A 17,811-nucleotide genomic window follows, 5' to 3' on the forward strand; every position below is an offset into this window, starting at 1 on the left:
AGTGGCACGTCATTGCTTAGCTCTGCCCTCGGGTTCCCAGGCTGCTATTCACTTGTATTAATCTAATCTAATAAAGGCAATTATGGCCCCAAATGATCAAAAAGAAAGAAACTACAGCAGCAGAACATTAAAGTGTCATGAAAGTAGCTATGACATACACAATTATTTGTGTGAAACCAAAGCTAAGCAGATCAACTCTTTGCAATTTACTTTCATTCCCTAAAATAGAAAAGATTAGTGGCACCAATCACACAGGTTGTGTGTTTCCAAGGGAAATTTACAGCATGCAAAATCCTAATTATGAACTAAATATGGTTCATCACAGACAGCATGAGGTGAATAATTTGCTAGAATCAGGGAATTAGAAAACACATGCTGTTGAAATTAAAATGCAAGCTATTAAACGGTGAATGTTTTTTTCAAATGCCTGAGGCTTTCGTCAAGTTCAAAGTCAAAATCTGTTTCCTGGTCGGCCACACAAAGTTATCAGGACAAACTCTATGTTAAACACTTTGATGGCCACTTATAATAAGTTTTGCCACATTGTTTTGTTTTCGCTTATCTGCATTAAATACAGTGCAGATGACTGCGAAGGTTTAGTAATAACATATAATTTACTGTATTTTATAACTAACCTAGAATGTAAACAGTGATGTGAAACTGCATAATTCATGTTTATATTTCCCCCTTTAACCTTCAACACCGACAGCTCCCTTAATGGTGCAGATTATTCAATCTCATATTACATTTTAGCAGGAAAGAAACAAAGCAACCTGATGAATGGACTCAAACTTTTACTAAACAGACCCATAACTATTACTTTACCAGGTGGATCTGTTTGATTTAGACATCCAATCTTACACAGTCTGAAGTTCTGGTAAACTTTAAACAGGTGGTTCTTATATCCTCTCAGGGTGATTGATCAGGCTAAATACAACACACTGACACACTATACTGAATGTGAACAATGTGGTTGCCACCTGTATAACATTTACTTTATGAAATGCACCTTGAATCACTTAAAGGACTAAAGCTTGTGTAGTAATACTAAAATTACAGTGAATTAGTCATTAAAACTGCAAAAAAAGAACTTTTATTGATTTTATTTATGATGCACTTTACGTTTGAAACAAATCTCAAAGTGCTACAGGGAAAATAAACATTAAATGATCACAAACACAGAGAACAACGATAAAACAGACAACAAAAATGCAAAAATGCCTAAAGACAAATGTAAAATTATTACAAACAGACTCGAGAGTCTCTGTCCGTGACTGCCGTGCATAGATCATCATTATATAATTGCAATAAACATTTTTCAGTAAACATCTTATTATTAATTAACAATCTTGGTTTTGGCTGGTCTATGTAACGCTGCAGTATGTAGCAAAGGAAAATAGATGATATCAAATATTCCAGTTTACCAGAGCAGAGACCTGACATATAAAAACAGCACTGTGTTTTTCATCAGCTCAACACACAGCCAGATGTGAGAGAACAAACTGTCTGCACATCTGAGAATCTGCTCACCTGCAGCATGTAACTGAGTGAACTGATCCACACATTTCATGGAGGGTTTAAGGTTGTAAAAACTGCATGCTGTGTTTTAAATGGAGACTGTGTTTCTGCAAGAAGTCATTGCCATTAAGGTGCTAATGATCACCTGAATGTGTGATGCTCTGCTGCCTGCAGCTCCCATCAGGGGCCAACGCATCTATTTATCTTGTTGCGTGCAGACTGAGGTGTTGGCACAAAACGTCCCTGTCTACGTAATCAGATGGCCAATGAGTGCAGTCGCCGCATTAGCATCTTCTCAACCATTGTCCCTTTCTGCACGATCAGAGTCATCACATCATCAAACAATCAGGATTACATTTCTAACCACAGAAATCCAACTAATGCAGCATTATGTGCTGTGCATAGAGTAACACACACGCTAAGTGCCTGATCACGGCATGAAGGTTATATGGCAATTTTCATTTTGAAACACCATCATCAAGACGCCACATGATGAGACACAAATGTTCAACCTTAAGGTGGGGAAGGACTTTAAGTTGTTTTATAATGCAGCCATATTAGTGGTGAGCAGCAACCCCAAAAGGCAAGAGATTTATTGCCTCCACATTTTGTCTGACCTCATCTCTACAGCAGTTTAGGGATGCTGCATCCTGTCCTCAAACCAAATGGCTGCCAGAGGCTCTCTTTTAAATCCCAGCCTTTCTTTCTATTTAGCCTGTATTTTCTCATATCCTCAGCAACTCCTCAGTTTTCCTACACATCTCTTTTCATCTCCACACATCTACACTTCTCTTTTTTCTTTTTCTGCTCATTCGTGTTCCTACACTACCTCCTCTTGCGACCCCCCTTACTCCTTTTGTCACTGTCTCCATTTTGTTATTCTACAAGCTCCGAGAAATCGTCCAGCTGCTCGGAGAAGGACGCCAGCAGACTCTGCATGCGCAGCCCCTCAAGCAGAGGATATTTTCATAAACATTTACATTTTCATTTGGACCGCAGAGCTCACAGCCTGGACGTCAGCTCTTAAAGTCTGGAAACAGCAGGAAAAGAGCTTTTTTTTTTTGCTGTTTTAAAAAGATGGTGGTATAAAGAAGAAAATCAGATATAAGGTATAAAACTAAAGACTTTATGTCACAACATACTGCGTGCAGAATTAGCAATTATATAAATGAGAAACAGCCCCGAGACTCAGACACAAAGTCCATGTTATCCAGAGGCTTTTAGGTGCAGAGATTAAATCTGCAAAGAAAACTGTGCCTGAGCAGATGCTTAGACCAAAAATCCTCAAAGCATTTTGAGGCTTGATTTGGTGTTAGTCCAGTATCATCTCTGAAATGGAAACCATGACCTCACTGCAGGTGAAGTACACGATGTGTTCCAGTGTTTTTCGGAGTTATTTCTTAGCATAACTGAAAACACAGAGGGATCAGAGCTTGGGTGGTTTCCAGTGAGTGTATCTGCAGGTACAAGCCACCTGGGACTAACGTGACCAAAGAGTCATTTTCAGTAAAAGCCAAACAGTGCAGTGGCTCAGCTGGCCGGTGGCCAGTATTTAGCTGTGGCTTATACAGTTGAGATAACTGGGAGGAGCCTGAAGGAGAGCTGAGCGTGCGGTGCCTCTTTCCTGTGGTGACATCAGTCAGGCTGAAGCCCCCCAGGGGACACACTGACTGTATCACTTATTTCTTTAAGGCTAAATAAAGCACTTGAAGTTCAACACAATCTGCAGTTCCATACAGTAAATACTGGAAAGGTCAGAGGGCACCGTTAGGATGCAGTTTAGCTTCCTGAGGTCAGTCGGCAAAGAGCTGCCCACAGGGAGCTCTTTTAAAAGCGTTTCATCAGTGATGCCGAGCAGAGTCCCACCCATAAATCAGCAAGGCTGATGCAATATGAGCTTATAGAAAATACATTGTGTTGCTGCTTGTGTTAGAAATAGATAATAGTTGCTGTTAGAAATAGATTCAACTAAAAGATCTAAAGTCAGTGTTTTCTAATTTCAGCAACCACAATGATAAATAAAATATTATCATAACCAATGACAATAAAGTCTAAAAAAAGCCCTAAGATCCAAGTTTTAGGACAAGAGTAAGACTTTCTTAATCTTTCCTAAAGTTACTGAAGAGGAAAGTGCTACAGCTCAAGCAGTTGTTTAGCTTGGTTTGAATGTTTGAACACTTCTCCTGAGCTCAATCCTGCTGCAGTAGTTGTATTTATTTAAAGGGTGGGATGCAGCTGCGTGTACTTTAGTTGTGCCTGCACATACATGTCCTCTCAAAAGCAACTTTCATATACTTGAATACATGTGTATAACCAACAAATCAGACAGAGAATCATGTGCACATGTGTTGGTCGTATGAGTCAAACAAAGAAATATCACCGGAAAACTTTGTGTTTTAAAGGAAATCAAATCCAGATTTATTCACAGTTACATCTATTTATAACTTCACGGTATCTCACACACACTCTCACACAGTGACCTGTAATACTCAGTATTCCCATTGTGTGACATTATGGCCATAACCCCAAACTTTGTTAGTAGCACGTTGAGAGCATTCTTGCAGTGTCAACAGTGCCAAGTAAGTGGATTATTTCTTGGCCTATCTGCTGCAGTTTGTTTGCTGGAACTCCTCCCTTGTGTTAGTAACAGCTGCATACTTTCTCCAACATGTCATCAACAACTGTGTGAGTCTCAGAGATGTCTTCCCAAAAGAGGACTGCAAACAGAAAAAAGCTCCCGTCCTCGTTGCGTTTAGTTCTAAACAGCCGACCTAATTTAAGAAAATTCTTTCCCCAGTTTCTTTTACTTTTTGTCCATTACATTATTTTAATTGTTTATAGCAATTTATTACTTATAGTGATTAGAAACTTTAATGTCCAAAATAATAAAATCATTCTTTTGATCCTATGTCTTTTGTTATCCTTTGCTTGTGTCATCAGCGACGACAACCAGAGGCTAAACACATGTTCCTTCAGAGGAAATTCCAATTCGACATGATTTCCTGTGCTGCAGCTGGACCAGCATGTTGGGATGGACATGGGGACATTTGCCTTAAATGACCTGTATCGAACAACCCTCGATTCCAGTTTGAGTCCTCTGTCCTTTGTCCTACTGTACATCTCTCTGTTGTCTCCACTCTGATCAGCTTCCACTTTTCTTCTACTTCCAAATGATATAAAATCATGGTGCGATAAAGTTTCTTCTTTTCTTATCCTGGGTTTAAGATGTATCCCCCTAAATACCAGGCCACATCAGGGAAACACAATCAAAAAAAAAACCAAAGCTTGGAGCCTGTACCTCCAGCTCTAATTTAAGTAAATAAAGACTGGCATGATGCAGAACACAGTGCTGATGCACATGGCTGATAACTGTGTACACAGCACACCAATTACAAGGTTATTCTTTAGGATACAGTTTCCTCTGGCAAACCTATGCAGTTTAGCTTTAATTCTGAAGTATATTTACAAAGATGTAAGCTCCTAGTATTCAGTGCCATTCAGATGGATGTAATTCTCGGGCTAGTGGACGGTACCGTGCCATTTGGATTCGTTGTTCTTCTGGTTGAAAGCAGAAACAGTTTGCAGTACATTCCCACATGTACTGTAAACAGCTAGTGCAGTTGATGTGTGATGGCTGTGAGCTGATAAACTAAGTTCAAATTAAATCTTCTCATATTCGATGCGTTAAGTTTTAGCATTTTAACACATTCTTACAAATTCAGCCACTTCTCTTCAGCAGCATTTGACCCATTTGGTCAAATAAGTTAAATGGTAGCAATGAGTCACCGGCTACAAGCAGACATTTCCACATCTCACTGGTCTGGTTCAGTGTGAGAAGAGTGTGTTAGGACTACGGCACTGAGTGGACGCTGGGTAAGGGGCAGCACAGACTCACATTGTATTAAAACAATGTAGCCTTCTTTTTACTGAATTACTTACTTCCTTACTGGACATGTTTTGCATCTGTCCCATAGTATCGTGACTAAGCAATGCAATTTTTAGGCCTCAGAAGAAGATTCAGTGAGAAAAGCTTTAGAAATACCTAAATCTGCTCAGCTTCACTCTTTTGCCTCATTGATCAGGGCGAATTCTGCTTTTTCTCACATCGGATTTACTTTGTGCTTCACAGAACCTCGGTGCTGATCTCAGTCTACCAGTTAATACACACATTTGACTAGTTCACTACATCAGTTTGATTGTAGCTGACATATCGAGAAAGATCACAACCACTGCTGAAATCTGTCAGTTTTGCATAATAAGGGATCCATCTTGTACTATGGACCACCACATTCATTATAGTCATATACTTTGTCTGTTTCTGCTTTATAACTTCTTTGCATTGATCTGATGCAGAAATATTAACAGTGGGTCTTGAAAGGTATTAACACACCATCAACATAAGTTAAAAAACAACAACATACTGTTGCTTTTCACAGACTGTAGTAAAGCAGTTCCTCCTGCTCTTCTTGTGGAGGGCCACCTAGATTCAAACGTAAGCTAAAGGCATGTTACTGTTGGAGCAATCACCTGTCCAACAAGCTGTTAAGTGCCTAAACATATACTGGCCACATTGCTAACCCCTGTCACCCATCAACACCCATGTGGCTCCACTTGTTCGCCCTCAGACGATGTAATATACACAACATAGCTACAACTCAGAATTTAGGTCGGACCACAACTTGCAATTATGGCTGTCAGTTACCATTTAGTGGTATTTAAACAAGTAGGCACAGTGTTGACAATCTGACAGACATTTTTTTCAACGATTTAGAGTCTTAAAAAAAAAAAAAGGTTTTTAATCCCTAACCTTGATATTGCAATTTAACAGAATGCAATTTTCAAACACCAAGCTTGTTTCAAAGAGAGTTTTTTTTTTTTTTAAATTCTGCATCCCCACATGCGTCACATGCAGACTCTGTTATCCCCCACAAGCTAAACATGAAACCTGTGGAGGACGTGAGTGGATACGCGAAAAGTCCAAGAAACACACAAATTTAGCATGAGTGCTGCTGGACATGCTGAGAATGTCCAATCGAGACACAAAAGAAACTAAACAGATTAAGAACAGAAGGTGGAGATTATCTACATGAGCTAAGAAACATCACTTTACATCACTAGCTCTGAACAACCAGAGTGGACTGAAGTTTTCTGTAATATAAAAACCAGAGTGAGAAGTAAAAGTTGAGTGTGAGCTGATCTCTCACATCTCTTAGTTAAAATGTTCATATGTCTATAACTAAAGACCACGGTGTTCTGGAGGAGGACCCTTAAAAGCAAGTCTGCAAACTCTATTGATGTAATTCATAAATACTACATTATTAAGGAATGTTCTTCTGACACATACAGTTCTCTAATATTTACAGTAGATCTATAACTTTTGCTGAGCATCTTTGGCACAACAAAATCAGTCAACTCACTTTTTAGGACTTGAAGCCTGGCACCATGTTCACCATGCTGCCTTGTGTGGTCTTTCCTGAGGGTCATAGCTTCTGACCCACCCACCAACACCGCACCTCCCCCACCATGTGGACGGCCCCAACTTAAGTCTAAATCAACTCTGTGGGAAACACATCTTGGTGATGTTTACTAGTCTGAGGGTTTCAGAGCAATTTATTTGTAGATACTTTTAAACAAATTGTATTTGAAATCACAATATTGCAATGTTCTTGCTTATAAAAATTGCAATTCAGTTATTTTCCTATCTTACTCAGCCTCAATGCCTCATTTTAAATACTCACCGTGAGACTCTTTTTAATTTGAAAATTCACTCAGCAACAGTAATCGAATTTGCTGAATCATTACCTGGCCAAAGGCACTTCGCCCCACACACACACACACACACACACACACACACACACACACACACACACACACACGCACGCACACACACACACACACACACACAGCTCCCAGATGGAACATTACATCTCATGAAATTAGAAGATTTAAAGCAATTACAGCAGCGTTTTAAATAGGCACCAGGGGGGAGACAGAGAACATGTTTGAGGTCTATATTACTCTAAGACCTGCCAACCTACAGAGGATCAGCTCCAGAGGGTTAAAGCCCTCCAGAACCCCTGGAAAAACTACAACCAGCTGTATCAACAGTCACTGTAGAAGCCCAGTGAACCTACAACAACAGATTACCTCTCAAAAGCAGTAACATCACAGTAGTGTTTGTTTTTCTGATTTTCAAAAATGGACAATATCACTTTTTATATTGTAACTAACATTGTAACTAACATCTTCTCCCTTACTATATTATAGTATCTCTCTGCTTCTGGTTAAAAACTCCTCCATATGACATTATCTGGAAGACTTTGAAGTTCTCTGGTTGCTCTGACTACAGAGGTTGAGCTGAAAACTATTCCAGATGATGTCATCTAAAAGTTACTCCCCAAACTATAACCAAAGCCTGTTGTAAATTGATGAAGTCACCATTAAATGGAGAGATTCAGCATTTCACTTCCATAACTCTGAATGATTGGAAAGAGATTAAATAGAGCTGAGATGCGGCAGAGCCTAAGATGTCACCCTCCTTATTGGTTAAATTATAAAAACACCAGATCCCACATTCCCCATAATGTCTCAGTGGCATCTTTCTTCATACAAACCTGCTACATGCTGACTTCTTTCAAACACTAAACAATAAAATAAACACGTTCAAACTGATGACCCTGATGACAAACAGACATTTTAGAGACCTAATTCTGGATACTTAGCTTCCCAAAGTGCCAACAAATAAGGTTCAAGGCGGGGAAATTGTTAGCGGACAGTGTGACACTCCGTATCCATGGCAACATGATCCATCCTGTTGTTTGTAGAAGTTTGTTAGACATTTTAAATAACATCTTAAAAACATCTTAATAACCTTATTATTCTACAGCAGGTTCTGAAGCATTCTCATATTCATGAGAGCAGTATCTCGTAATTACAAAATGAGGTTGCAAATGTTTCTCTCTTTGGTGAATGCAATGTGCCGCAGTAAAGAAAAGCTATTCCCGACAAAAAACTGGAATCTGGTGTTAGGTGCTCTGAACGGTTTCCTTTAGATTGGTGGCATACAGCACAGCACTTCTGTACCTGTGAAAAGCTTTTCACGTGTAATTTTGCTTGCTCTTGTTCTGTCACTACTATGAGGAGCAGTGCTGGAACAGTCCAAACTGGAACGTTCCCTGTTTGCATTCTGCCCTGTCCTCCTACATGGCCAAGCTGAGAGGATCACAGGGAAGACTGGGAGGTGAGTGCCAATCAAGCAGCAGGAAACCCGACAGGAGGAAGTGTAATTGCATGGCTTTTAAACACATAGTTCCTTTACCTTTATTCTGTGGAGGTGTTCAGCGTGAAGATAGAGGAGGAAATGACATGTTCTTAAGCTGTTTGGACAAAGCCCGAGCTAATAACCTGCACATCTATCACATCACTTTAAAGCAATACTGACACATCATGTCTGACATCAGCCACCGCTCATAGGCTAAGGCTTGTTTTAATATTTTCCAAATACTGCCAGAGTGACTATTTTAACATCTGGAAGTCATCCCCCCTTCCCTCACCCCAAGCCTCCATTTGCTGACTGCAATAATTTGGTTTATAAGCAGTTCCCATGGAGCCGTCCACACAGGCACAAGCTGCAGCATTAAAAACCCATCAGCTCCATCGTCTGTGCCACCATGACACCCCAGGTTCAGACACGTCACATCAGGCATCTGATAAGACACTGTCTTCCCTGAATGTGTAACACAACACTGTGTACAATGTGTTGAGCCCAACCCCCTTAACTCTGGAAGAAAAGAGGCGTGTAATCAAGTCATAGCTCAAAAATGCAGCATGTGTTTCTAATCAAAGCCGTCTGTGGACCTGGTTGAATTCACATGTTTGGACTTTTCAGCTTTGGTAGAAAACAGCCCATTTGTTGCGATGTCAGTGATGTGGCAACAACAACTGGAACCAATTTAACAGACAGAGTGACCTCATGTAGGTTTGTTGATTTGTTAGAATACCACATTTTTGCTTTCTGCTTGTGTGTTTCTATCAGAGAGGAAAAATGGTTTCAAGCTGATTTGCGTTTTTTGTTTTTTCCCTTTTTTTTCTGTGATGACTATCAGAAAGCCGGTGGTGTTGAGACAAATGTCTCTGTGTTAACAAACTAAATCAAACCGTCTCACAAACACTGAACGTTTAGTGTCTTTGATGTAAGGCGCTAAGTGGCATCCTTAAAGATGTTTTACAGCTATGTCAGAGCTGGGAGGAGTCTCACACACACACACACACACACACACACACACACACACACACACACACACACACACACACACATGCAGAAGCAAGATCTCACTCTAAAACTCTGGGCACAGACTGCTCTTTTTTGTTTTTGGAGTCAGGGATCAATTGCTGTTTTTTTTCTCCTTTTTCCATGTTCACATCCCTAAACTTTGTTCCAAATATTATTTAAGCCCCTGTGCTTCTTCTAAAACATGCTATAGACTTTTGCATGATATGTGTAACATATATATTTATCCTTATAATATGTGTTGTCGTCACCATTTCCGATGGTGAGCTTAAGGTCTGCTCCTTGATCTCATCCGCCAACTTATGTTCTTCTGCAAACAAACTTTCTGCACGTGTGCAGACACGTGACTTCCATCTAGAGCTGTATTGGTAAAAAAATTCCACATTTGCTTCAAACATGTTTTCAGCCTTCAAAGCAAATATTAGATTTGTAAATTCCACCAAAGCCTGGTCTCACAGAAATCGCTCCAACAACCTCAATGTTGTTAGCATGGCTGCCGTCTTTGTCTTAACTGTGTCTAAAACTTTCTGAATGTATGAGTCTCTTTACAATTTCCTAAAAAAATGTTCCAATTAAATCAAACCAAACTGGTAATAATAGCTCTGTACACAATGTAACCTCAGAGAAAACCTTCATCATGTTGCAAGTGATATATTTTAGATTTAAGGGGAATATTCTGGATATGTACAGAGTGATACAAGATTTTCAAAAAAGCCTGACGTTGCTTGTAATGTTCCACATTGTTGGTTTGCATCTTCTCCAGCCACACAACGAAACAAAATCTGCCAAAAACATCAGCCCATAAAAACCGTTCTACAGAGAATTTACTGGTCATTGTGTGAAACAAGCTTTCATCTCCCCCTCTCTCTCTCTCTCTCTCTCTCTCTCTCACACACACACACACACACAAAGTATCCCACCACCACATTTTCCCTTAGTCTACAAAAACACTTTCCACTGTTTTATTTGGTCGGAATACAATCCACCCTCCCATGGAAAGAAGCCTGAATGAATACCATGCTGTTTGTCTGGACTTAGACAGCTCCTGAAAAAAAAACTGCACTACTTAAAACAAACAAAAATTCATTTATTTAAATTCCTTTGCCAGCGGAACAGCTGACCACTGCAGAAGTTAGTAAAGTTGTATTTTAAGTCACGGTTAAGTCCCTCTTTTAGATCTTGATCAGTGGCTATATAATTCAGTGAAATTTAAAGTGAGCAGGAACAGTGTGCTATAGGCTCTGTGCGGCTGTCACCACAAGGTGGTGTTCTTTGGGGCCACAGAGTCTCAGTTTCCTTGAAACTCTCCTTAAATGTAAAGCCAACGGATTTCAGTTCATGATATAATGAAAGAATTTTGAAATGAAAGAATTTTTAATTATCTGGAGGAGGTGACAGCTTAAATCAATAAACATCACTGTCTACGCTGTGGTCTCCATCCATATGAACTTTCCAGTGCTCAGTGTTGCCCATGACATCACATGTAAAAACATCACAGTTCCTGTGACGACACAAGACATCAAACACAAGTTTAAAAAAGTGGGGGAAGCACAGTTCAAGTAAAACAGGAAAACAGGAACTCAGGTGTTCCACCTCTCCGTGTTGCCAAGCTGAGGACCTCAGCAGCCCCACAGTGTCAGTGACTCAGAGAATCCAGCAGCATCTCTGCTTCTCACGTCTCCTCACATCTGTCCTGAATTAACATGCAGCCTGTGTTTCCTCTGAGGCGCGTGAGTTCTGCTGCTCAAATTCTTTTCGCAGATGTACAATGTAGTCCGAAGGAGGGGGGAGGGATGATTGTGGTAACACCTAATGAATGTTCCAAAGTGGTGGAATGGTGCTGCATTAATGCAAAACCGCAAAGGTGCTCATTTCCCCCCTGTGCAGATTTTCATTGCCTGGGGGTGACATCACTTGCAATCACTGACAGATGTCCACATGACTGTTTCCTTACATACGGCATACAGCTTGTTTTCCACTGCCTAATAATCCACACTAGAGCCACTCTTACTCTTTTCTATTGTCTCTGAGCTGGACAGATTTTTCAGTCACCACTGTTAATTTACAAGCTCCATGCTTTTAATGCATTTCCAGCTGCTATCCCAGAGAAAACAAGAGGGCATCGCGTACAAGGAGATTCCACTTTGAAAATCAACCTATCTTATGTAAAACAACTTGTTTAACAACTTGGAACATTTGAAGTCGTTTCTGTAAACCACAGGAAATTAAGAACAGCTAAAACAAAACCCAACTTCGCTTCACAGTTTGCACAAGAACAAACAATGGCAGCCGACTTCACACATTTTAACCAACAGCAATTAGGTGTTAAAATAAACAGCAGTGGGGTTCACTTACCACTGTTGCCATCTTGACATGTAACAATCAAAACCTGAGCTATGGAGACCACCAGAAAAAGGAAAGTCCTTAAATGCACAAAAAAGCTCATCATGTCTACAAGAAAGACATGAGCCTTCTTTGTGTGCAAACCAAAGGGAAAAGGGATAAGAAGAAAAAAAAAAATGCTCAGGTTATCACTGCTCCACCATGAATACAAGAGTGGCTCTCCTTGTAAGCAGCAAGCAGACCCAGCCCAGACTGCGTGAGTGCTTTTTTTTTGTGTAGTTACAGCTTTAAATGAGAAGAATGCTGGTGAGCCTAATTTTCCTCCCCCTTTTGTCAGCCCTCTCCCATAGCCATCCTCTCACAGGCTTTTGTGACTGTGGGAGAACTACACCCATGTTCACAAGTTCTCAGTGATTCTGTCCGTGAAGCTATCTCAAAATCCAATCACCATGGGCAGTTAAAGATGTCAGCGATAACGACATAAAAGTAAAAATGACTTTGCCCGTTTGAAGATGTCACTGAATTTTGCCTCGTCGCAAGCGGTTGCTGCAGGATCATAAAAGTGCAGTTTTATTGCTGTCTCTAGGGCACCAGACAAGTCACAAATTGTAAGCCAAGAATCTGTCTTTACTAGACAATTAAAAGTAAGAATAGAGTTTTATTACTCTATTGTTTTCTAATGGGAAATGTAGTTAAGAACCAGTAGCATACATGATGGCTTGTTGACCTGAGTGTGTATGTAAAATCAGTGGCATTTCTTAAGTTGTAGTAGTCCAGAGAAAAAATGAAAGATAGGGATGTATAAGCCAGCTGAAGCTTGGGTGGTCATGAATGTAGGTGTTCATCATAGGGAATGTAGCGTGTGCATTTGGAGAGAAATCTAAACTTTACTGTACATGTAGTTAAAATGCAAAATTGATAAATGATAAAAATCCCTTTTTTGTATGCATATAATTTCAATATGTAGCATAATAAGTGTACATTTTTCTTTCAAATCTGCAGTTCTTGACATGTTACATGTCATTCAAAACCACAACACATCCAAAACCACATTTTTAGAGTACATGTTACACTGCAACTCATTCAATTTTAAACTAGCTCAGGCTCAGAGAAGGTGGATCTTGTTTATATATGGTTATTTCTTTCAACTTACAGTACATTTGTGCAGCAACTAACTGTGTTTACTGACTGTGGGTTTTTAGAGGTGTTTCTGAGCTCATGCAGCAATTTTAACAGCGGAATTGTGTCGTGATGTCAATGCAGCGCTGGCCGACAATTTTTAGATCACAATCAATAAATGCTGGGTTTTTGGTTATCATGTACATAAACATCTCCAGTTTCTAAGAATGTTGGATATTAGGATATCATGCAGTGTATGGATGATGTAATTATACTGTATGGTGGGAAATGGTATTCTCCAGGAGCTGAGCCTTTTTCACAGAGTGATGAACCAGTGCTCGTTTTAAACCCAAACTTTATATTAACCTGTTGTCAGTTAACCTCAACAATTGTTAGGTGTTTTTTAGTCTTACACATTTTCCCAGTCTTTTGTAGCCTCAGGCACAGCTTCTTTTGACATGTGCTCCTGGCACCAAATTCAAAATTAACATTGCATTCTCTTTTTAATCTACACAACCTCCCACCTTTTCTGGGAATGGGTTTCGTAACTGTGCAAAATTAAGCATTAAACACATGTGACCCGATATGTCACATATGCCTATACTTGGGATTGATGAGCCATTCCTTTTCCCTCTGAGGAGATGAATGAAACTGTTGTAAATCATGCAAATATCTCCCAAAAAAACAATTGATTCATATATGGGAAAATCACGGAAAGGGGAGGAAAAAACTACAGAAAGATTCTCTGTGGAGTTATTTTTCATTGGTTCATCCAGTTATGTGAAAGCAACAATAGATTCTGGAGATAATTCTATGTCATATACACAGTATTTTGAAAAGCTCTAAAATCAACGCTAAAAAAACTTATTTTTAGCCGTAAATTGTGGCTTATAAACTCACAAAATCAGTATTAAGTTTATGAATTATTATTTATTATTTATTTCAGTGATTCCTCACCCAGTTGCAGACAAAAACGAGACAAACCCTAAAACATTTGACGGGAAACAGCTGTGTGCCATGTTTACAGGGTGCTAAAAGAATCAAGGTGATTGGCTTTCCTTTAGACAGAGTGTGTGTGCATGTGTGTGTGTGTGTGTGTGTGTGTGTGTGTGCGTGTGTGTGTGTGAGTGAAAAGAGAGAGGGGGTTTTAGAGGAAGCTAAAGCAGAGCTAATGAGAAAGACAGCTGTTTTTTTGTTGGCCCTGCCCACAAACCACATCAGCCAGCTTGGAGTCCCTCTGCCACAGGACTCACAAGAAGAAGAAGAAGAATTTTTTTTTTTTTTCTCAGAAAATTAGAGAATAAAATGAAAATGGGGAACTGCATACAGTGCTGACTGTTTGCCAAAGACTGCGAATCGGGGAGACTCCAGGCAAAGGAAGAGTCTATATGTTTTGGGAATCAGTTTGTATAAATCATGGTTTATGCCTTGCAGGTTTAGCTAAAGTAGCTCTGCATCTCATTGTTGCAGCCACAGCATATGTTATAACTTGTCATATTTACATTTATTCATAGTTATACAGTATAACTACCTGTCAGGACATAAAGTGGTTAAAATCAGCTCCACCTTTACCAACAGAGAGTTGTTTTTGTTAATTACTCTACATGTTTTGCCACGTTTACCATAATCAATCCATCGTCCAGCCATTATCTGTAACCGCTTATCACCAGTCTATCTCACGACACAGACAGACAACCATTCACACTCACAATCACACCTACAGGCAATTTAGAGCCACCAATTATCCTGGCATGTCCTAGCATTTAAAAAGAATTGGGTGACTCTTCAAAACTTCAAGCTCCGTTAATATGCACTATGTTGTTTTCATGAAAGTAAAGTTACTGTACCAAAGACTTTTATCAATAAAACACTTTATTCTGTGATTTATCTTTTAGAAAAGACACTTCCCAATCATCTGAAATGAGTGCAGTTTGCACACACAGTGAAAATCCCCTAATGTATCAGGTAGCAGATCAATCTACAGCTCCTGCTTTATTAATCACCAAGTCATGAACAAACGTTACAAACATTATGCTGGCATCACTAAGAATAATACTAAATTATCAGGCATTTACAGTAAATTCAGTTTTCAGGGGTTTTAGAGATAATTATCAAATTTGGGTTCCTGCCTTAGTACACAACAGTTTTCTTTACCTTTACCTTAACTGACTGGTGTGAAAGGTGAAAATCCCCTTTTCTAAGCTCTTACTGATTGAAATAGCACAGGTTATATATGCTGCAAATGTTCAAGCGAAGGTTATACGCTATAAATATGTATTATACAGTACTGAGCAAAAGTCTTAGGCCGGATTTGTCTTGAACTATCTTGGGCCACAATTAGAAAGTAGAACAAAAACACCAAGAAAACTGTTAAACTATGATGAGAAGTTTCTCAGAATTTCTTCGAGAGAGACCAGGAGAAATCCAGCAGGGACCTGGCTCAGCATCTGGCAGCTTCAGCTGGATGCCAAGTTGATTCTTCCACAGTCTGAAGGATCTTCATCAGGAATAGCTTTTTGTGAAGGGGTAGTAGCCAAGAAAGCACCGTTTTTTGAAAGGGGAACAGGGCAAAAAGGCTGAGCTATGCAAAAGCTCACAAAGTGAGAAAGCACAGGACAACTGACATCATTTCACTCCACCGTCTCCTCCTCCTTTCAAATACTTAACTCCTCCTATTAAGATTTTTTTGTGTGTGATCATTATAATGAGGAAGACTGCCTGCAGAGTGAGATGGTTCTTCATGACTTCCTGCTTGGGTTTTAACATGTTTACATTGCATCAAAGCATGTGTCACATTGTCTCCTCTCATATGATGTTGAAATGTCTCTTTAGTGAAAGTCTATGACTGCAGCCACTCAGTTTAAAATACTGTTATTATATATTACATTTATTTTACTTTGACCAAAAACACGTTTAATATGTTGGAGAACAATCAGACCAAGCTTTTGTTTTGCTGGCTATCTGTCTGTGATGTTTGTCTGTGAGATAAATGCTTTTGTTTTATGAAAAAGATCTGGTGGCACTAAGGGACTTACTGTACAGTACTGTAAGGGTCTTTTTAATATGATTCCAAATAACCTTAGCTGAATGTATCCAGGCTTTATGTTCCTGAGAGTGTGACTGCCCAACTAATGTAATAAACAGAGCTTGAATACCACAAGTTCAAAGTGGTTGCCTAAACCCAAGAACGTGCATGATTTCCACATATGCAATTCAAAGATCACATTTCAGTCCACTAGGTGGAATTATTTTATGCCTGTAGATCTCTTCTAAAATTAGCTGTTGGATTGGACTCATGGTGCATATTTTAAAATGCAGACGGCTGTGTTGTACATCAAAACCATGATGTTGTCAAATGATCATAAGATCATAAGCCCCAAAATCTGAATGGCCAGCTCAGGTGCCACCCCCTCCCAAAATGAAAAGGTCATACTGTAGAACTTTCAGGATCAGGAGATCTGACCAAATCTGATGCTGAAATAAATCACTCTCATTCTAAATAAATACAAATAAATATCACATTTTTGTGACCCTCATGATTATATTCCAGTGCAACATGTTGTTGTAGTGACTTATCAACATAAACAGAGCATGAATGTCAAATCACAGACCCGAGTCTGGTGTGTGATTAAGTCAGACAAGGAAAGCACTTTGTTAATGTTAGGGAAAGATTGTGTTTTATTTAAATTACTCCAACCTTAGCAAATGAATGTGTGGATCTAAAGAAAACCTTGCAAACTTTATTAAAACGACATGTTGCACTACAAAATGTTACTGATCAGATATAATGTTATTCAACATTCATGTTAACTGTCATATCTCAACAAATGTTATTAGAAATTATACTTCTGTTGCCATTGCATTACTTAAAAACCTATTTGTATTTGCAGATCAAACTGTATTTTTTGGGAAATAGCATAGGAATCGCTTGTCAGATGGGGGAGTAGCTTCACTAACCCCTTTCCTCATCCCTTTCTGACATCAGAACTGGGGCTCAGGTTATATCAGACCATCCCTGTAACTTTATGAAACTGTCAGTCTGACACTCGCAGCCACTTGATGTCATGACTGGCCAGCTGGGTGGAGGTGAGAAAAGGTTCTAGCTGGTCTTTTTTTCCGACCGTTCATCACAACTTTTCACATGAAAAAGCAAATGGAACTCTGTGAATGTGTTGCAGAAAAAGTGCCTGAAAATATGTAATGCTATCCTCATATTTACAGTACAAATAATTGTAAATATACCCCAGTTGGCTAATAAAGGCATAAAATGTTTTGCAATAATCATATAATTGAAGGACAACACAGAATTAGTCTGTGTTCCAATGTCTCTAACCACAAATGCATGATTACCCTTTGAATTTTTGGAAAGTTCAAGGTAACTCTTATTGGCAGACCTCAGGGTACATTCCACAGTACAATGAGTCCAAAATGTAGGTTGGAGCTGAGCCATTATCCTCTAGATCTTATTACTAAAATCTAATCAAATCAATTCAGAATTCAGCTGGAAGCCCATCTGTCTTTGGCATTGAGTAAGAGTCAGT

The 17,811-nt window shown here is 39.3% G+C and overlaps 1 protein-coding gene across 2 annotated transcripts in view; it reads right to left on the bottom strand.

Moving 5' to 3' along the window:
* The window catches only part of col5a2a (collagen, type V, alpha 2a), a 36,678-nt gene extending 24,265 nt beyond the window's left edge, over window positions 1-12,413 (bottom strand). The window contains exon 1 of one of the 2 annotated variants that reach the window (XM_067514781.1): window positions 12,164-12,413. In XM_067514781.1, the coding sequence (XP_067370882.1) occupies window positions 12,164-12,257 (94 nt within the window). In that variant the 5' untranslated portion in view covers window positions 12,258-12,413. The remainder of the gene's footprint in view (window positions 1-12,163) is intronic. The other variant, XM_067514782.1, reaches the window with a different exon arrangement.
* Window positions 12,414-17,811: the final 5,398 nt, after the last annotated feature.

The sequence above is a fragment of the Channa argus genome, chromosome 9 (assembly GCF_033026475.1).
Source record: "Channa argus isolate prfri chromosome 9, Channa argus male v1.0, whole genome shotgun sequence".
Classification (NCBI taxonomy): domain Eukaryota; kingdom Metazoa; phylum Chordata; class Actinopteri; order Anabantiformes; family Channidae; genus Channa; species Channa argus.